At 42.2% G+C, this 22,095-nt stretch overlaps 1 protein-coding gene across 1 annotated transcript in view; it reads left to right on the top strand.

Moving 5' to 3' along the window:
- Window positions 1-5,206: 5,206 nt before the first annotated feature.
- The window catches only part of ANKRD28 (ankyrin repeat domain 28), a 132,945-nt gene continuing 116,056 nt past the window's right edge, over window positions 5,207-22,095 (top strand). The window contains 1 exon segment of the mRNA XM_075051677.1: window positions 5,207-5,327. Within this exon segment, the coding sequence (XP_074907778.1) occupies window positions 5,301-5,327 (27 nt within the window). The 5' untranslated portion in view covers window positions 5,207-5,300.

Below are 22,095 nucleotides of genomic sequence, written 5' to 3'. Positions count from 1 at the left end.
CACTTTGGATGTTACTCTTTGAAGAACTGGCCAAGCCTGAAAAAATAATTTGCAAGATCACATCCCACTGGAGTTTCCAGTTAGTCAATACTGTCCATTCTGAGGTACAACAAGCATGGCAAAAGGACATTTTGAGGCATTTGTTTATTTATATAAACAAACCAGAATATTTTGTTAAAGAAAATATTAATCAAGTATTCTGTTTTGTTTATATAAAGAAAGATGTAACAAAATATTCTAGTCTGTTGTATAAACACTAACTCAAGGTAAGTTGACATGACAATGTATAAGGGTGCTTGCTGATATTCACAGTATTTTAAGTTTATTTTTTTAAGAAGGAGTCATCTTGGGATGTGCTAATACTAGAAGATGTTAATCACGTCTTTTCTTTCTCTTTCCTTGTCTCAGTTAAGTTTAAAGGTACAATTTATTTCTTTAATATTTATTAGATTAATTTTGTCTTTACAGCTACTCAGAATTAATAGTCTTTTATGATCACATTCCCAAAAGTGTACAACTTCTTTTCACTAATGTTTGGATAATTTTGAGAATTATTAAAAAAAGAAATCATAAGAAGATTTGGGATAAAATTCTCTTCTGTGTAAAAAGTCAGCCCAGAGCCCACAGTCCTTTCTACCTTTCTTACACCTCTTTTAGACTCTACTTTATCCTGCTGAAGAAGAGAAACTTAATTTTATGGGGAAAAAAAGTTGCACATTATTTAAACTAGAGGAACTGTGAAGTGAACAAGATTTTTAATATGCAAGTTCAAGCCAAAATTGCTACCTTTGTAAAAGCCACCTTTGTATCTCCATGTTTAATATACTATTTACCAGTACTACTGGCAATTAAGCAGCATAAGGACACACCAAACACCTCGCAAACACCCCACAACATTTTTCCAATCAAAATGCAAGTGATATAATTTCTTACCATTGTTGCCTCACTCTATATATTCTTTTCTGTTTCTCTCACTTCTACTTGAATTTTCCTTAGAATACATGACTGAAAGGAACTTACAGCCGTTTGGCAGGCCCCTGCTGCTTGCTGATTGTACAAAGGACGCTCATATTTCCCTTAACCTCCTCTGGATATTAAATTTGTTCTTTGAATAAGGAGGGCACATGAGTTCTCTCTCCTCCTGTCTGCACCAAACAGGGACAAAATTGGTCAAATGAGCATCCATAAGCATAATGGTGCTTTAGAAATGCCAATCGATGATATGTGATTGATGATGCCATTATGATATTCAATATGTTTCCATTACAGTCAGTAACTATGAACAGCTTATGATTCAAAATGCAATCTCTGGGACAGAATTAGAAAACCTTGACTGTTTGAAATTTTGATGGATAAAATGTGTCACAGCATGTGTAAAAACCTTTATGATGATGCTCCCAGCATACCATTATAAAATGAGTGTGGTTTCCATCAGAAGACTAGCTCCCGAGTAATGCTGATTCAGGGTCATAAAGATAAATGCATCCCTCTGTAGGAAATTATAACATTATATTGATTTCAGACACCTTGTATTCTGTGCAGAAATAAATTTAGCCCTGCTTTGATTTAGAAGTACGAGACAGTGTTTGGAGGAGGGCAGTGGCAATCAGGTCTCCTGGATTCTATTCCTAGCCATGGCAGTGACTCACGCCGTGACCTTGTGCAAGTCTGTCGACCTCTATGCCTGTTTACCCATGTAAGAAGAATGAAAAAAGAATAAATACCTACTTTGCTGGGGTTGAAACTCTTGGTCAGAAAGAGCTAAGTATACAGGCGTTCCTGGCAAACTAAATAAATCATGAGCATGTTTCATATGAGTTCACAAAACATCTCCAGTATGAGGTTTCTACTGTCTCTTCAATTCAATCCCATTATGTATTTCAGTGCAGCACATATGGTCCTATCTTTAAAACACTGGGTAGTGTTACACACTGTGGGATAAGTTACAGCATGAAGATTTAACATTAACCGCACGGCTCCCATTAATGTTAAAGTCTATCGCGCTCTGCTGAAAGTGTGCCCTCAGGAGAGCTGTGTTGCTAATAATTTACAAACTGTCTGATTTAAAAAGTGTTGTGGGAATTTCTAACTTCTGTGGATGTATATTCTGAACGTTATCAGAAATGTCGTGGCTTTCAGTATGTTTGTATGTCAATATTCATAGACTTCTGTGAAACATTCTGTTAATGTTCCTAAGGGATGCCTGGGCAGCTACCTACCTTGCAACACAGCATTTAAAAATAACATAAGTGAAGTTACCCTGAAGTACATGGTAATCAATGAACAAGAAGCGCTCATTTCCTTACAGCACTGTTACATTTAACTTTTGAGGTTTCATTTCTATTATTTCTATTGCTCTGAAGTCAATTACTGTATTTTGTGGAACACTACTAGCAGATCAGATAATATTGTTGGTGATATCTTCATATTTTTGTTCCAGTTGTAATAACCATTTGGACTGTTTTATGCAGAGTAAGAACAGGACAATCATTTATATTGTGACTTGAGAAAAAGTATCCACATGCCACCAACTGGTACAGGGAAACTATGCTCAGAAAATTTCCCACACCTGCGTTATCCACCTTCATGTATGTAAGCCATCTCAACAACCACTCGTGATAAAACTGAAACAGTCAGGTATCTCCAGGATCGATATTGTAACTTTCATGTGTAAAACACTTAAACTTTTCCATACTGTACTACCTTATAACTCACAGAAAAAATCCCCAATGATCTTGGGTCAGAGTTCAGTTGGTTGATGACATAGTTAAGTACATACGGTAAAACCAACAGGCCTCGTCCCTAGCCAGAGCCTGAGCATTGGAGTAAGGAGCCTGGGAACCAGTAAAATAAAGATGCACTTTTGCCTACTGAAACGGTGCCTGGCTCCAAACTGCAAGAGCTGCTAGTGATTCCAGGTGCAACATTTTTATGTATGATGACTTGTCTACATACAGAAATTACTCTAAATAGTGGGTGAACTGAAAGTAGATGTTTTTCTGAATAACTCCATAAAACTGATAAGCTTCACTGGAGGAAGCAGAACTTTATCAGCTCCCAGACATTCTTTTCACTTTGAAAAGGAGCAGTCTAATTTGAGGACAAACAAAGGCAACATTTCCTGATGTCATTTTCTCCTTCACTGACTGCATTGATAAAATTATCTCCAATTTCCACAACCATCAGTCTCTTTACCACGTTGTCATCACAGTCCTCAAGCATTTTGCAGGGTGTCAAAATCTACCTGTTTCGTATTTGCATACAATATGCTTCTAGTCACAAACAAACAAAAAACCCTATAAGTACAATGCACAAGTACTAAAATAGGGGGCTATTTGAAATTAACTAAAACATTTAACTACCATAATCAGCATTTCTGGACATATATAGATGCCAAGAAAATTGACTCAGAAAGTGTGACAATGTTGAGTTTTGTTTCTTTGCCTGGTAAAATAGGATTGCAATCTTAACTGGTTAAAATAAAATAACATAAACAAGAACACCCCATCAGGCCACTAGTATTCAAAGATAACAGAAGATCTGCCTCAGCTAGCACCTATAGAAAACCCTTCAGTTCTCACGTTGCCAGTTGTCAAGAGAACACGTTCATGTGCCAGGCTCCTACTAGAATCAACAAGCGCATGAGTGGGGGCAAAAACACACAAATGAGCGTTCACACAGAAATACACTTTGTTGCTTCATTAAACTTTCTTTCTTCTTAAGGTAATACTAAGGTCTAAGTAGATTTAACTTCATGTAGAGTGTTAAGCAGAAGTCAGAGTCTATTTTGAAGCTACAGGAAAGTGGAGAATGTTGAAACATTTGTATCAGCGTTGTCTGTAGCAGTATGCCAAAACCCAGTCTCTTCAGTCCGCTAATTTTTTGGGGGGGAAATAAAATTTCAGAAGAACCCCTTCCAAACCATGGTTACCATGCTGGACTGGCTGGCTGCAGTGTTATTTTACAGAAGAGCAACACTTCATCTAATTTCTGTGTTCTGTATGCTGCTTTTTGTTCCTTTCACAAGAGGTTTTTAAAGTCCGATCTATGAAGATGTTCTTTGTGTTTGGTGGACAGAGGCCTACCACCAAGCCTGCAAACTACTTCTCAAAATACAGTATGAGAATTACACAGGTGACACCTCTACCGATCCTCTGCCAAAAAAAGATGAACATTTAAAACATAGTGAAATAATCTCTTTTCAGAATTTACGATCTTCTGTATTCCATTTGTGTATGGCCGCTCCATCTCACCGTTTGGTAACTCGTCAGTGTCTTTGTGCCTTTATACGGCCTGCTCACGCTACCCAGCACCCGGCAGTTCTGCTGCAGCTCCTCCTTCCCCCCACGCCCGGGTTTGCGATGGGCACCGCTGCCAGGAGACACGAGGGGAGTACGATGCAACTCCACACCTGCACCAGCACCCGCGCTGGGCCTGGATGACCCCCGGGGCGTAACGCATCCCTCCGTTAGCAAAGCTGCAAGCAGATGAGACCGCAATTCTGCAACGTGTGCCTGACATAAATAGGTGGGAGCGGGGTGACGCTTTCTCCCCTTCGCAGCGAAGGGGCTCACACCGGCTCTGGGGTGGCGGGTGAGCTGCACCCCCGGAGGGCCGCGGGCAGGTGCCGGACCCTTCCCCCGGGGGGCCAGGGGCCGAGTGCTGCCTCTGGCCCGGGGGTGCCGGAGGACGCCCGCCTCGGGCCGAGCCCCGAGCCCGGCTGTGCCGCTAACCCCCGTCCCGGGGCTTTTCTCGCCGAGAGCAGGCCTGGGGAAACCACGGCGGTTCCTGAGGAAAGCGCGAGTGTACCGGCCCTAGCCCGGCCGGCCCCCACGTGCCCACCTCACGTTATCTCCCCGTGCCAGCCCGCCTCGCCCGCCCCGCCAATCAGCGCCGCCCTTACTCCGCCCCGCCTCTTGCGGACCAATCAGCACCGCCCTTGGTGGTGCGGGCCGGGGCCGCGGCCGGCGGCGCGGGCGGGCGCCTTTGATGCCGGCGGGCGGTTAATTCAGGAAGCTCCTCGGGAGCGCGAGGAGAGCGGCGGGGCGGGGCGCCGGGGCGGGGCGGGGCCGGTGGGGCGGGGTGGGAGGGGAGGAGGCCCCGCCCCTGGCGGGCCCGCCGCGCGCCACCGCCCCGCGAGTTCGGCGCGAGGCCCCGGCGCGGGGTGGCGCCGGCGGCCGCGGCGGCGGCGGCGGCGGGCGAGGAGGGGGGCGTGGCCGGCGGGGGGGCGGGGCGGCGAGCGGAGCCGAGTCGTTGGTGGCCGGAGGCGGCGGCCGGTCGGTCGGTGCGGCGGCCTCGCCATGGTGTTCCTCAAACTCCGCGAGCAGGTGGGTGCGCGGGGGCGGCTGCCGTCGCCCGCCTCTCCCTCCCCCCTTTCTCCCTCCCCCCCCCCCCATCCTTCTTTCCCGGTGCCGCCGGGCGCGGCGGCTGCGCGCCCTTCCCCGCCCCCTCCTCGCTGTGGTGTGCTTGTGCATGCATGCGTGTGCGTGTGTGTGCGCGCGCGCGCGTGTGTGTGTGTGACAGGCGGCGGGCAGGGGGAGGCAGCATGGCTGCTGCCGCGGCCCGGCGGGGACGGGGCCGGGTGGCGGCCGCCCGGCGGCGGGAAGCGCCATGTGCTCCCGGTGCGGACGCCGGTGCCCCCTCGGTGGCCCCGCTGGGCGGCCGGGGGCCGCCGCCCCGCGCAGGTATCGGGCCTAACAGGTGGCCGCGGGAGCCCGCCCGCCCCCTTGCCCTGCCCTCCCTTCCCCTGCCCGCCGCGGCGGCGGGAGGGAGGGACGGCGCCCTGCCCGCGCGGGGCTGCCCCGGCCGCGGGTCCCTGCCGTGTCCCCCGCCTCGGGAGCGGAGGAGAGGCCCGGGAGGGGTGACGGGGGTGGGTGTCTGCCGGGTCCCCCGGGCCAGCCCGGCCCCGCGCCCGTGTTTTGGGAAGGGAAAGGTCTCCGGGCGCCGCTGGGGCAACGCGAGGCGGCCTGGGCCTGAGGGACTGCCCGGTGTGCGGGGCTCCAGCCGGCGGCGGCGGCTGGGAGGCGCGGCGGGAGGCGGCGTGCCTGGGGACGGGAGCTGCCGGAGCCGGGCAGTGCTGCCCTTCGCAGTTTCACGTGCCCGGGAGCTGCCCGCCCGTCCCTCCCCGCACCACCTTTCCCTTTCAGGCCCTTCTTTAAAGTCTTTTGTTCGGCTGCTGTATCTTTCTCCTCCGTGGTCCTGACAAACCTTCCCCGAGTCCGTGCTCCCCTTCTGCAAAGCAGAAGGTTCTTCGTGCCCGTAGTGGTTTGTGGCTTTCATCGCATCACACCCTTCTTTGTTTGCTAGACTCTTCGGTTTCCATCCCAGCTTATGAAAAACACTTGTCTTCGCTGCTCTGTCCTTTTCTGGTGTCTCCCCTGTCCTATCTATTGTCTCCTGTGCAGTTTCAAGATACAAAGGTGGGAGGGTCTGCTCTGCCAGTTTGCTGCCTGTAAAAAGGCGCTTGCTAGAAAATGTGTGCTCTTGTGTTTTCATGTGTGTTAGACCAAATTCATTGTGAAAACTCATACACCCTGCTATTGGTCTCCTCCATACTCTTCCTTAAGATAACTGACTGTAATGCTTGGAGACCCCACCCCCACCCCCCAAAAAAAAGCGCCACAGAAAAAAACCCACCTAGAAACTTGGCAGTGGTTAGGCAACTGGTATCCTGTGTCTGTTTATTATGCTGATCAGTTTCAGCTCATGGTTACCTGCTAGTCCTTTCATCGGTCTGCATATACCTCTGTCTTTTTACACTTAGGTTGCATGGTCCCTTGGGATTTTGTTGTAAAAAACGTTTAGCAATACAGGGCTGGGATCTTTATGTTCTGCTGTATTGTGTGTAAACTTGGTGAAGTCTCATATTTTTTTAGAACTTCATCTATGAATAAGCAACGATTGTGGACCTGAAATACATGTAGCGTTTTTGAGTTAAGTTTCCTTTTAGGTTTCATGGGAGGCTTTCCACAGGAACAGAACACTTGTTCATCTCTTCTATTAAATAAGTCCTTCTGTTAAATCCAAGAAGTACAACTCTTCTGCAAGTAATAATTGTGAAATAACTCAGAAAAACCCCATCATCATGATTATGTTAACATGAAAGTGCTGTATTTCAGAACTTTTCTTCTGGGAAGGATCCTGCTATTGACTGATGCTGAGGTGAAGTACTGGTCTGTGTGGGACCACTGGTCTGACAGAGTAATGCGTGTGAGGCATTCAGCTTCTGTCATAATGCAGGTTTTAATCCAGAAGCATGAGGTGGACTTTTTTTAGAGGCCTCGTGGATCTATAAAGGTGCACTGATACACTGGGAATTGAAGTATTCTTTCACTTAAAAGGAGGGTGCTAGGGGCAGGGAAAGGAGGGAGGGAGGGGAGTGCTGGTTTTGAAGAGGCTTTTGTGGAGGGAGTGATTTTTAGCAGCAGCTGTATTTCTGGTGGGTAAGTGTCAGTTGCTTGAGAAATCAGTTATTACAAACTAAATTCTGTTAAAATTGCTTCCTTGAAGAATGCCAAAAATAATGAGGAATCAAATTAGCATGAATTATCTTAGTTTTGCTAATTTACAGATACTTCCTCCAGGTCAGTGTTCGTGTGCAGTATGCTGCAAGATGTCTTGACTTCAGGACTAGATGCTGTGCTAAGATTACAACACCACTTGCTCATTATAAAAACCAACTTGTGGTACTATATGAAAGTAGAGCTGTTTATCTTCAGTATTTCATGAAACATGCTTCTTGTTTGCTTGAACCATATACTTTGCTTCATAGTGATGTGTTCATTTAGACTAAAGTAAATTGTCATGTACGTTTGTAGTCCCTATAGTGAGTCTGTCTGTCTTAAGTGGTGGCTGTTTCATGAGGGAGCGCAAAGGCTGCTCTGTTGTTTGTACTGTTCAGCTAGTATGAAGGAGGGAAGTGATTTGCTAGTTTCCTTCTATAACAGTCAGACACACTAATAACTGTCTGGAACAAAAATGCTACTAAGTATTACTTTAATGTAATGATCAAGATTATTTTTTTTCCAAAATCAACATAAAGCTGTTGATTTTGTTCTTTGATAGTGTAGAAAGGCTCTGCGTTACTTGTTTAAATGTCAGAATTATGCTGGGGAGAGGTAGACTTAGGGCATACAAGCAGCTTGATATATTCTTACACTTGGTTTAGTTTAGTTTTTCAAGTTAAGTGCTGCTTTTATGCTCGTTTGCAGTGAGAACTTACAATGAGGTGAGAAATTCTGCTCTGAGGCTCTTAGTTGAGCTCAGAGGGTGAAATCCCAGTTCCAGCTGCAGTTGATTTAATTTACTTAGCACACTGATAAACAAAACTTTGATCCTACAGATGCTTAATGTGTTTGTGAAGCTCAAATATTTGGTTGTCTTTGGAGGCTGATTTGATACCTTTAAGTTTCAGAATAAAGGTTTTTCATGCACTGAGAAGAGTAGGCCTTTCCTTGGGTTCAACAAGCAGCCAGCAGGTACATTCTTTACAAATTCGTCTTAACACTGCTTAGGCTTTATTGCTTTGCAATCCTGTGAGGTAGGAATATCTTTCAAAGTTTTGAAATAATTGAGGGTGTACATTGCATTTTCAGAAGTGACTTAATGTTTGCTTTCAAAGTATATTAGGTATCAAAAAAACCCATAAGCCATATTTGCAAAAACTTCATTTGAAGATAAATTGAACAATATTGAACAGAGTTGGTACCTGTAAGGCTCAATAGCAAACTTTAACTCTGCAGTAGAAAGAGCAATCATTCCAGTGTCAAGTTAGAAGCTGTAGATTGTTCTCGTTGCTCTTGGTTTGTTGTGCAATATTGGATGGAAATGTTTAAAAACAGAGGAAGCAAATCTGCAAATTCTGTCACTGAAGGTTAAGCCATTCAAGGTAGAGATGAAGAATACAGTAAGTGTACCTTGTGATTGAGATGTTTGCTCTTCAGCTTGTTTGCCTTCGTACTATCTGCATAGGTTGGTGCTTGTATACCAGGCTCTTCTAGATGAGAAGCTGCTTTAACTGCTGAAGTGCCAAGTGAGAAGGAAACTATAAAAGTTTGTTTCTTCCTGAAACACTGTGGTACTCTCCTGTAAGAAACTGCATTGAAAGCAAAATTTAGGTCAAGGTTCACTGATGTTTTATCAGATGTTTTTTGGGGGGTTGGGGGAAGAAAAAGGAGTAACCTGCTTGTGAGGCTCCATAATGCTATACCTTGGTGTGTCCTGTACAAAAGCCCCCTCAACTCTGTAGAGCTAATTGTGAAAGGCTAAGTGTCTTCTGGGCTTTTTTGCAATTCAGTCACAGCTTCTAGGTACATTAACTGTTTCCCAGAACAGGTAGATTCTTGCTTTAAAGGGTTGCAAGTTAGTCTCTCTTACATCTAAGGAGTAATTGACAGCCTAGTTTTTCTTAGTGGGTAGGTGAAATTTGGATTGCCTAATCGCCGAGGGATTTGTTGCTTTTCTGTTACAAGCCTTACCTGCATACAAGCCTACAGGTTGTCTTTTAGGCTAGCACAAGCCTACATTTCAGTACAGTGTTGCTGAAATGCATGAAGCTCTGATCAAAACTGGCTGAATTTTTTCTTTAATTTTGCAGCTTTATAACTATTTGTGGCAAAGCACGTTGGATGCAGCGTCATTACAGTTGGTAAAGCTTTATTTTTTTTCTTTTAGTACATCATAGTTTTAATTATGCGTTTGCTGTTTTCTCTGAATCTTAAATATGTAATAGGAAGAAATCTTAGGGCTCATAATAATGGGCATTTGAAAGGAATTTGTATGGGATTTTTCTGTATGACTACTAGGCTGTGCTTGAGGCAATGCATTTATTCCCACAAGTCAGATGTGAGTGGAAAGGATTGGAGTATGAACAACTGCATGAAGATATTAGAGTGACTACTTATCTTGAAAGTCCTTGAAGGCTGTGGGCACTGACTTCTTTATTGCCCATTTATATCTTTCTCTTAGCTGAGATGGATCTTGTTCAATTGGCAGTTAAACAAATGTTTGCAGTGTCATAGTGAACGCTTTGAATGCCTCTATGGTTGCTATTTTCATTACTGCCAACATTAGACTTCATTCTTTTAGAATTCATGCCAAGAATAAATGTCCCAACTAGTTCCTTGTTACACTAAGAGGAGGAATGGTCTCCTGTGGTGATGAAAAGGAGCTGCTGCTGTTCGATGAGGGAGGGATATGGTGGGAATGGAATTACATGTTACTGCTCTACAAATTCTGTTCAGACATAGCCTAATGAGATAGTGTTTAATTTTTTTTGGTAGAAGTTACGTTAAAGTTACTGTTCTTTAAAAAAATTACTTTCGGGAATCTTGCTGAAGTTGAGAACCACTCTTTGTGTTCTATTCTCCATCACACATTCTTCCTAAAATTTGCATCTAATCTGTTTTAACTGTATACAGGATAACTAAATTAGGGAGTTGTAATACTTGTGAAGACACCTTAAGTCTTATTGTTAATTCTTGTGTTCCCAGGGTAAGAACTCACGTGTACTGAAAAGATAAGTTTCTTTAATTGATGGAAAACTTTGAGTAACTTGAACTCCGTTTATCTTGTTATATGAAGTAATTACCAGCCCTTCCATTAGAATGTGTTGAGAGAACCTGGTTCTACCCCATGTTCTTTTTGGGGGATCAGATTGCCTGATGATAACTCGGGAACTTTTGACTTGTGAACAAGCCGTTCTTCTCAGTCAAGAAAATAAACATTTTTTAAAAAAAAAGAAGAAAAAAAAAAATGGGGCAGAAACAAAGCAAGCCTTGATTCTGCAGTCAGATCCTTATGGCAGATCCTGTTAACTCACTGGCCTTCTGTGAAGGTATAAAGGTCTATTCATGTAGATAGCATCGAAGGTTTGTGACCATTACTTGGAGGCAGATATCGGGGGAGAAAAAATGAGGCAACTGTGCGCTTGCCTGTGAAGAATTGACTTCCTTAGCACCCACAAAAAAGTCGATGATTCCTGTAGGAAACTAGTAGCTGCTGAGACTCTGAACTAGCAATCTGATGTGGATTGTTAACATTCCCAGATTTCTGTCCTTGTTTCCATTCACTGAAATGGGTTGTGGAATAAGATGACTGAAACTAAAGATATTTAGTGTTATACACCTCATCTTTTATCAGCTAGTTTGTTTCTTGGTTGCTGTACCTTTTATTTTTTCTCTAGTCAGCTGGACCTGCCTGAGGTCAAACTAATATCTGATCATTTGTTTTCTTGCTCCTGCCAACTTTTTATTTTGTTCTTACCTCTATTCCTCTCTTCCTATTTCTGGAAATTGAGTGGGAGACTCGTTGCCTTAGTTACAGTGACTAACTGTTTCGAAGTTATTTATAATGTTTGTGTTTAAATAACCTGTATCATAATATAAATCACAAAACATTTCACACCAATAAAAAAAATAAACAAAGCAGTCCATTGCTATGTGTTGGGAGCGTGCTTACGGTGCTGATTCTTGAGGGTTTTGTTTTCCTTCGTTGTTGGGGATGGAGGACAAGTTCTAATTGGCATTTGAAGATGAATCTGAAATAAGGTGTCTTGGTGTTATCCTTTGTGCAAATGAAGACAGACTCTTAATATTTAAGCTCTGAAATGCCAAGGAATGTTATTCTTCCTCTCGTTTGTAACGACACTAGCACTCTCACCCAAGGGATGGGAATATACCATTTAACCATGTTAATTCAGTTGTGATTGCTCAGGTGTTGATGAATTATACAGCACTGACCTATTTCAGCACAAAAAATAGAGGTACTGCAAGAGTGATGGGACTGAGTAACTGAGAGAGAAAGGAAGATGAGACTTGTAGCCAGCTGAGTGGGTGCAGAGAGTTAAAGAGGAAGCATCAGCAGTGATATGCAAATGAAAGAGGGGCAAAATAGTTTTCTGTAGCATCCTTGTAGATTGAGGAACTACTTGTTAGCTGAAGCACCAAATGGCTTCTCTCTTATAATAATGAGATGCTCTTTACTGTGAATTAAATATAATCTTACATTTTCATGGGTTATTTCTGCAGTAATGTATGTATGTGAATTGAGTGAACAATACCATGTAAGTAGATTGTTGTTTACGTGACTAAAGCCTACCTGTTTAGGGCAGCCTGAACACTTAAATGGCTTTCTCACTAAATTACTGAAACTATATTTGAATTCGAGAAGTGTAAAGCAAAGGTCTGCCTATTCTAAAACTGGGGTTTTGGGTAAAACAAGAAAAAACCCCCACTTTGCTTAATCTTGTGTTGTTAAACTTCAGAACTATGTTTACAGGGGTGGGTGGGGAAGCTTTCCTGCCCCAGAGTAGGAAAGAATGCCTCTTAATCGTAAACTGACTCATATTAGGAGAATTTAGTGAATGTTCAGGTTTTGTGGATAACTTTGCCTGTTTGCATGGGTTAGTCTATTTTTGACTGTCCTGAACTGTTGTGAAGCCATCCTAAATGTTTAATGTTTCCATACTTCAAACAATGAACTGTCACTTAATGGCCTTCCGAATTCCAGCTGATGAGCATTTGCCTCAAGTTATTCTTGGTCATTCTGCAATCATGCAATCATACTTGAGGTTCATTCTCGCTTTGTGCTGAAATCCTGTATTTCACTTCCATCCTGTGCAGAGAAGAAAGCATGGGTACACTTGGATTTTTTTTTACTTTGGTAAAGTGAAGATAGAACAGTACCTTAATGAAGGAAGAGAAGGGGGCACAAGCAAGGATTCTAGTCAGCGTGACAAAATGAGAATGAAATTGCAGCAGTTAAAGCATTGAGGCCAAAATGAGCCTTTTTAGAGATTACAGAATTTCTAGCAATTGTGAAGAATTCAGTGTTTTGTTTCAAGATTTTGCGGTTTGCCCTCTACATTTGGTAGCTCCATCTGTACTGGTACCTCTAACAGGGTGGAAGTTGAACCTTCTGTTCAGGAACGTGGTCATCCAGTGGCAGGCAGCACAAGAGACCAAGGATATACCTAGCTCCTAGCTGAAGGACCTACTTGAGTCATAGACAGCTGAACTGGGTGGAAAAAAAAACCATGTTCAGGAAGTTCTGTAGTTATTTATATACTAACAAAATCTGTAACTAATGCATAATGTAGTCATTTAAATCCATCACTACAGACTCAGTTTTGTATAATGTTAGGGGTAATTGGTATTCTCTCCTTCCCCGTCCCATCTTTAGGTCATCTGCTTCTTCTGTCTACTGCTCACGATGGGCAGGTAGTCTATGCAAAGTTTTTCTTTTCATCCTGAGCAAGGATGTCTCTTTCCTGCCTCAGATTCCTGCGTGGTGTCTGTTGATTTTTCTCTACCGCTGCTAATGCTTCATTCTCTCGCCAGCGTCACCCCACAAAGTATTGTTGGTAGGTCAAAATGAAGGAAAAGCATACATAAAATAAACAGATGAAGAAAACCAAAATGCTAACTTTATTTTTCTGGTTACGTTATTACTCATTATTTTGAATTGGCAAAATGTTCCAAGTCATGGTGCAAAACCAGTTCAGAAATAGCATGTCAATGGAGTTCCCTGCCCCTAACCTCTGTTCCTTTGTGACTGCAGAGTTCTGTTCAGTTCTTGCTATGTTTGTTGAAACATGAGGATCAATAGAAGGAGGTCTTACGCTTGATACTGTGTTGCTGTGCAGTCTCTTTGCCAAATTAGAACCCTGTTTTGGTACTGCCTGATAGCTTTCATTTCCTTTGCTCCTGTCTCAGTTCCAGGAGCAGTATTTTGTTTTACAGCTCTGCTGTATTTGTTGCTTTTTTTAAAGCATTCTTTCATTCTGGGGGATAATTTTCAGTATTAAGGAGGACTTGCAGAAGAACACTTTCTCTTCTCACTTCTGTCACCTGCAAGTTTGCAAATGCCATTACTGTCCTCTATTGTTTCTGATCCTGTAGTAACCACCCAGCTCATCATTTATTTCTTCCACTCCTACCCCATGATGTTATGTTTTGTTTCTTTCCATCCACAAGCACACAGCCATTTAAAGATTACTAACACTACTTAGATCACAGACTGAGTAGTCGTGTTAAAAATAGAACTTTTCAAGTAAAGAATAAGTAACATTTTATGACTTGTCTGTAGACATTTGTCTATTCTTCTTTTTACTGTAAGCTTAACAAATTATAATTACTGCAATCGGGCATGATAATAGTCAAATTTATCTACTCCGGAAGAAATAGAGCCCAAGCGAGGAGTTCTTTGAAGGTCTTTGTAACAAGAGCAAAAGAAAGGTGAAGGGATTTGTAAAGCACTAAAGTGAGAATGAGGACAGAAATGGTTAGGATATCCCAGATTGTCAGTGTCAATGAACAGCAAAATCTTCTTCTAATGAACTTCAGCGCTTCATAGTCAAGGATCATCCAAAAACCAACAGGTATTCAGATATCCTGTGGAGCTCTGTTCGCAATGACTTCAACATATTGGTTCCTTTTCCTACCTCCTGCACCTTTCTACAGCACAGGAAGGGGACTCTCTCAGCATCTATAATCTCACACTAACACTGTGAATAATACAGGGAAGAGAGTGCCTTCTGATTTTCTACACCCAGAGATGCAAAAAATGGTTTTGGGTAAAGTATGTCAAATCGGTCATCTTAGAAGGGCAAATATAGCTGCATGCAGCCACATCTTTTATTTTTGAAAGGGCTTCAACTTTGCACATTGTGAATTGGCTTTTTTTTTCAAAGACTCACAACATTTAACAAGCCATAATTGCTTAAAAAAAAGTGATATTTTTCATAGTTCGCATTTGAACAGATTAGTTGTGAGGTTTCCTCACCTGAAGGTTGGTAAAATTCCTCCAATGCTTTGCATATGTGTTAAAACTGCTTTAGTAATCATTAAAGTATTAAACTCATTGCATACATAATTAAAGAATAACTACTAGCATCAAAGTAGAAGTACAATGGTTTGTGACTCTGTGAGCACAAGTAGTAGAAGAATTTTGCAGTAAAATTAGGATGACTGTTAAAAAGCTATTGATTACATCTTTGCATTTCAACCTCAGCTTGATCTGGAAGGTTCTCTCTTGCAATGGCTGTACAAAATACTATAAGCATTTAGGGTATCAGACTGGTTTCCTGTCTCGACATCCAACCCCTTACATGAGGGAGCAGTGAGATACATTTCCTTCTATAAAGTTCTTCACTGGAACTTACATAAGGCAAAGAAATAGTATCTGTTCAAATGACAGGAGGAATAGCAATGCCAGCGGTGTCTGTGGAGACTGTCAGAGGAGAAGTTTAGCTCCCCTTCCCTGGAAGCTTGCCATACCAGTATTAGCAGTGCTCTCCTCCGTGGTGGTTGGAGGTGTTGCAAAGTCGTTTTGGAACTGTCGTTCTGGAATAAGTTCTTTAGAAAATTGGCTCTTTGCCTCCTGAATGACCATAAGCAGAAATAAATCTTCTGGGCCTGAAGCTCAGTCTTGTGGCAGCAGTTGGCCCCAGTTAACTGAACCAAAAGACAGAACAAATGTGCCTGCGGAAGATGTCTCAGAAATGTCTGGAGTTCAGCCTTCTGTGCTGCGGGAGCCCTTACTGCCTTTACTGAAATACGTGTGTTTTAGACAAGTTCACAAAAGCCCCCCCCTTTTTTTATATATCATGACTTCGGTGCCCACTAGTGCTTCCCTGATGTTGCCTGACACCACTTATTTTTGGGAAAAGTAACTTGGTAGGATGGATAACTGAAGAAAAGAAGAGGAATTGTTGGAATGATGTAATTTGACCTCAGGATTTCATGACCTACTCTTGTGTGAAGTGACATGTACCATGGCTGTGAAGCAATGCATCGTCACAGGTTGCCTGTTCAAAATGCTAAGTTCTTACTTTGCATAGTGTATGGTGTGGCTGCAGAAGTGAGGTGGCAACTGCTTGGTGTATATTTGCACTGTGTTGTTTCTTTCACTAGATAAGAAACAATGAAAATGACCTGTAACAAGCAAGGTTCAGTACAGGCAGAAACATTAGGATATGTTTTTCTTGTCATTCTGTTCCTCTTTTAAGAGGTTAATTAACAGCCAAAACTGTGCTAATTGTGTGACTTGGAAATTATCTACCACAGCAAAGGCCAACATTTTCAGCTGGCAGATAGGAAAAGGAAATCCAGATACATGAACTACTGAATGCTGATGTATTTCTGGTGTAGGGTAGGACGCTGTGTGTGTGTGAGAAATAGAGTACATTGCCTGAATGAACCCCGGTCTTTAAAGTCATGTGGAGTAGGTAAATTTTCATGAAAGAGTAGAAGTTTCATAATTTTAGGATGGAGTTTAATGACATGCTTCTCCTTGGGTTGTTTTTTTGTTTGTTTGCAAAGTTTCTAACAATGATGATTGAAACTCACTGGCTTCTGATCTCCTGCCTAAGGCCACGGTTTGATATTTGGTTGCAGCTGAGCTTAAGCAGTCACTCATTCTTTTATTCTGCAAAGTGGTGAAAAGGGAGGAGAGAGACAAATTATTTAAGTTAGCATATGACTGAAGTTGTTCCTTGAAAGTTTTCCTAAGTAGAAACTACAAAGGAGTGTTTTGGCTCAGATAAACTTACTCTAATGTGTTCCTTTGTGACAGAAGTCCTGTAATCACAGAAGAGGTGTCTTCTGTGAGCAACCTTTGGTTTGTGGGCTGAGGGGTGAGTGGAGGAACTTGAGTGTGGTCTGCCTTGGATCTCTTTCTCTGGGAAAGTAACTTTAATGCTGTTGGCCTGAAACTTTTTAGAATGTGTTTTGAAACTCAGCAACATGCTTAACTTTCTTGTCTGGTTCCCATTTGTTTTGGGGTTTGATTGTGGTTGTGAATTCCTCCTTAATTGTGAGAGAACCTAGGGTCTTAAGGATGTCTGCTTCTATTTATAACATCTTGCGTTGACTTACACTATGAAAACACTGAAACAAGGAAAGTTCCTCTAACATACTTGTTTACCCCATGTGCTGCCTTTCAGGACCCTCAGCTTTTTCCCATCTCCCATATGACAACTGTGTGCCAGTTTTCTTGCAGCATTTTAAAGTTGTTTTTCTCTCCTCTTAGGCTGATCACGTGCTCTTTTACTCACAGTTTACCACTAGAGCTCTGAAAATGACATCACACAAACTTTCTGTTGCCTTCCATCTCTTCTCAAGGGGTTACAGTGAAAGTATAAGATCATGTTCAGGTAGTCCAGTTACCTGAAAACTATATGCCAAAAGTAGTCTGAGCTTGCTGCAGCCTTTTCCCTCATGGAAACATGTATGGACAGAAAGCCCTTCAACTTAACTCCCTTGTACGCTTCTGTGTGTGCAGCTCTAATTCTTGGACACCGTCCAGTGGCAGCTTGGAGTCATGCCTGTTGTGACTAGTGATCCCTCTATCTCCCTGCACAGATATATATGCTTGGGGTAGGGAAATATGAGAAAAGACGCTCATAGAAAAATGACTTAAGTTGAAATAAACTAAAATAGTAATTGGTCACTTCTCTACAAGTAGTAATTAATGAAGCATGTCAGTCTAAGAATAAATTTAAGTCTTCTGTAATGGAAGAAAATTTTTCATCTTGTCTTTATAGGAAATTGAAATATAAAATAATAGTTAAACTTGTTGTTCTGTATTCCACATATCACCTAGTATGATTGTATGGATACCACAACAGAAGCGCATTGGTTGTGTAAATATTTTTATCGTCAGCTAGAAAAGATAGCATTTTGAATCGCCATTAATGAAAACCTTATCAAGATGGACTATTCCTCACTTCATTCTGTTTCCCAGTTTGATCCTGCTGCAAAGCTGTTTAATCCAGGGGGTTATGGATGAGGCTATTCATGCATTTGACTCTGGTTTAATTTTCTGGAATAAACAATGATAAAAACCTTGGTTTAAAAAAAAAAAAGGCATGTCTTTTGACTGTGAGAATGCACTGGGAATAATTACTCTGGAAAACAAGGGTTTAATAAAATTGCACTTAACAGTCTCCACATAAATAGTTATCTACATATCACCTGTATGTTTGTTATGAGATATCTTTATTATAAGTATTTTGAACTAAAAAGCAAAGAGTATGGAAGATTTTAGTCAGGGCCCTTAGCCCTAATTATTTGTATTTTGGTTTTGGGAGGGGTATGAGGGTGTGGGGTTGGGTTTTGGTGTTTTGGTGGGTTTTTGGTTTTTTTGTTTTTTGGTTTTTTTTTTTTAGAAGTAAGCAGGGAAGACTCAGTGAAGGTCAGGTTACAGCTTCTGATTCATGCTTGTTCTTGAAACTGCTCATCAGCACCGCATTAAATTTTTTTAATATCTGCCTAAAAATCTTAGGCAGTCATTCAGGGGCTACTTCATGAGTAGGTCAGTTGTCTCTGCTTTGGGCTCTAGAGCAGGTGACTGGAAGATAGTAACTGGTGCTGCTTCTAGTAGGTGTCAAAACCCACATGGGTGACATAAAAGTGTAAAACATAAATGAACACTGGGATGCGGGGGGGATGGGGGAATGTGGAGGAGATGGAGGTGGAAACAGGCTGACAGACATTTAATAAATAAGTATTTTGCAAAGCATTAGTAAGAAAAGTAGTTTGATATTTAAGAAAACTTACCTAAGTATCTGATTCTAGATTTTCTTTGTAAGAGGAGGGAATATGAGAGGATAGCAGAATCTTACTTGCTATGCTGAAATACATGAAAGTTATTAAAAGTATGTAAAGTTTTGAGAACACCTGTATTATGTGGCTATTGGTGTTTAAAAATGAGGTTCAACATTGTGAATTAAATTACATTTATGATAATTTTTTTGCTATTCTGTACTTAATGTTCCCTATCTTAAAAGAGATATGGAGTACTTTTTGTTGTGCTTTTTGCATTATGTTGTACAGAGGTTCTCAGTGATAAGACTAGACAAAAGGTTAATCTATTTTCAGTGTGGTTTATTGGCGTGGAGTGTGGGAACTTTGAGCGAATGTTCAGCTTGTGGGTGTACAGAACAGGATGGGAATTTTTAATGTAAAAATTACATTAGGGAAATATATAATGTGTTAAGATCTAAGTATAACATCTACTTGCATTCAAAGAATTAAAAAAAATAATGCTTAAGTAGTATATATTTGTTGCCAAAGGATTGAATTCGAACTGCTTCATGGACGGAAGTCATGAGCTAAGCAGTTGGAACAAGTTTGTGGAAGTTCACTGTTTGAAAGCGGCATTAGACAACAGTAGCCTCTTCTGGAACAAATGGTGTTTTCTTTACAATTACTCGTCTTACTCGGCTTGTGCAGTGTTGAGAACCAGAAGAAGCTGGGGAAAAGAAAAGCTTCATTTACAGAGTGAAGTCTGACAGAATTGTACTAATCCTAAAATTCTGACAGACTTTGTGGCCAACCCCAAGTGTTTGATTCAGCTCACTAACTGTCCATAGTTTTTCCTTCATAAAATGACTGCTTATCCCAAGACATTTTTGGAAGCTTTTTAATAGGTGGCACATGTAATTAAAACAACTTAAAATATTTTTTTTATTTTCTGTTTTTATTAAATGCCCTTATAAAATCATAAATTAAAAAGTATAGCAAAAGTAATGAAAGTGAAGTAATTAACGCATTGTAAAGGTTATCACATGCTATTTAAATGCATCAAAAAAGCAAAAATCCAAACCAAGATAATTCACTTTGATTTGATGGGGTCTGCCCTTCATCTAAACACAGGTAGAAATTAGTTGAAAAATTGTTACTAAAGCAGTCAGCTGTCTGTTCTGAAGAGGGGTATGCCTGGTGAGGCAGTGTATTCTTCACAAGTATTTAGTGGTAGCTTGCTTATCTCTTCCCTGTGGAGCGATTTAAGCAGTCTAGGACCGAGGGCAGAGAAATTGCTGCAGTGCTGTTTCGCTGCTGTGGAGGGGTGTGGTACGTTCACTGGAATACTGGTTTTATAGGGTGGTTCTTTTTACTCTGATTTTGGTTGTTTTGGATCACACCCTGTTTAGTGCGCATCACGTTTTGGTTCCACGTTTGGAAGGTTGTCTTCTCGCAGTCTTTTCTCACCTGACCCCTATCCTCCTCACCCCTGAAGAAGTGAAAAATGTTAAATTTTCTTGTGGGACAATTCTCCCTGGGTTGCTGTCTGTCAAGGAAAAATCTGACTAATTTATTTTTAAGAGCACTGCACCTAGGTATTTGGAGGTAACCGAATGTGCTTTGGAAGTGAATTCTGTTTAGTCAATGTAATGCCACTTAACTATAAATAAGCAAGGTCTTGGTTTGGTTTAAGTGATCTGCCTTAGATTGATGGGATTACTTAGTTGGGATTAATTTTCCTGGGAATGTCTGTGTCCACTGTGCAGGTAGGCTTAGTTAACCTGTCTCTTTCAGACCCCTTTCAGTATTCCATTGTCTGTGAAGTGTAATGATATTTTTTAAAATAATTTTTTCTCGTTAATTTGCATTGCAAAAATCTTTTTTTTTTTCCCCTGTAATGGCCACATCCTGCTGAACTTGAAAGTTGTGCTCTTATGCACAACAGTCCTCTGACCAGATAGAGAAGATGACCAGCTTCTTGCAGTCAGAGGCACCTGACTTTCCTCCCTTTGTGGGCTGTATTGATATAGTGGAATTGGCTATGACACTTGTGTGTGGCAGGTAACAACACCAGTTTTCCTCTTGCTTTCATGTGTAAGTGACAGTCAAGACTTAAGCTTTAAGCAGTTGGCAGAGTGCAGGTAAAGGAGATGTTGGGCTGTGCATCCTGTTCAGGCAACTGGGTTTTTCCCTGGAGGAAGAAAGTCCTGAAGCGTATGGAAGCATTCTCTGCATTTCCAATGGAACCACACTGGACTGGAAAATGCAAATCATGCTTGTTGCTCAGATATCTGCCCTGTCATTGACTGCTTTGGGCCTCTTGTAAGATGAGGTGCTGCTACATCCATACACTGAAAACACGCTTCTGAGTCTGCCGGCCAGTTCTCTTTTAGACCTTATATTTTGGGGAAATAAAAGCTATAGCTCATTGACCTGCGTCAAAAGCCTGTATAGATGCAGTTAACACCTCTGTTCCCAGTAAAGTAGTTGATTCTGACTCTTCTTGTGTCCCACCTTAAAGCCATGTTTTTGTCCTGTAACAATAGCCTCAAAGCTGTAAAGACAACAAAAAAGGATGTGCATTAGCAGTGCTAGAAATGTTTATGTGAAATTGAAGACTTTTAAGTCTATTCAAAGAGCTGCTTATTCTATGTATTTTGCTATGGTTTTCTGCCTTTTTTTTTTTTTTAATGGCCTTTCGAAGATAGAGTCAATAGGATTAAGAATCATAAAGTAGAATCATAGAATAGTTTGGGTTGGAAGGGACCTTTAAAGGTCATCTAGTCCAACCCCCCTGCAGTGAGCAAGGACATCTTCAACTAGATCAGGATGCTCAGAGCCCTGTCCAACCTGACCTTGAACATTTCCAGGCATGGGGCATCTACCACCTCTCTGGGCAACCTGTTCCACTGTTTCACCACCCTCATCATAAAAAAACTTGTTCCTTATATCTAGTCTGAATCTATCCTCTTCTAATTTAAAACCATACCCCTTGTCCTATTGCAACAGGCCCTGCTAGAAAATTTGTCCCCATATTTCTTATAAGCCCACTTTTAAGTACTGAAAGGACACAGTAAGGTCTCCCTGGAGCCTTCTCTTCTCTCAGCCTGTCCTCATAGGAGAGGTATTCCATCCCTCTCATCATTTTTGTGGCCCTCCTCTGGACCTGCTCCAACAGGTCCATGTCTTTCCCATGCTGAGGGCTCCAGAGCTGGACGCAGTACTGCAGGTGGGGTCTCACCAGAGCGGAGTAGAGGGGCAGGACCAGCTCCCTCGACCTGCTGGCCACGCTGCTTTTGATGCAGCCCAGGATATGGTTGGCCTTCTGGGCTCGTGAGTGAACATTGCCGGCTCATGTCCAGCTTTTCATCCACCAGTACCCCCAAGTCCTTCTTGACAGGGCTGCTCTCAATCCCTTCATCCCCCAGTCTGTATTGATACTGGGGGTTGCCCTGACCCAGGTGCAGGACCTCACACTTGGCCTTGTTGAACCTCATGAGGTTCACATGGGCCCACTTCTTGATCTTGTCCAGGTCCCTCTGGATGGCATCCCATCCCTCAGGCACGTCAA

The sequence above is a fragment of the Buteo buteo genome, chromosome 2 (genome assembly GCF_964188355.1).
Source record: "Buteo buteo chromosome 2, bButBut1.hap1.1, whole genome shotgun sequence".
NCBI classification, from domain to species: domain Eukaryota; kingdom Metazoa; phylum Chordata; class Aves; order Accipitriformes; family Accipitridae; genus Buteo; species Buteo buteo.
The sequence above is the reverse complement of the archived record's forward strand: the minus strand, read 5'-3'. Positions and strand labels throughout refer to the sequence as shown.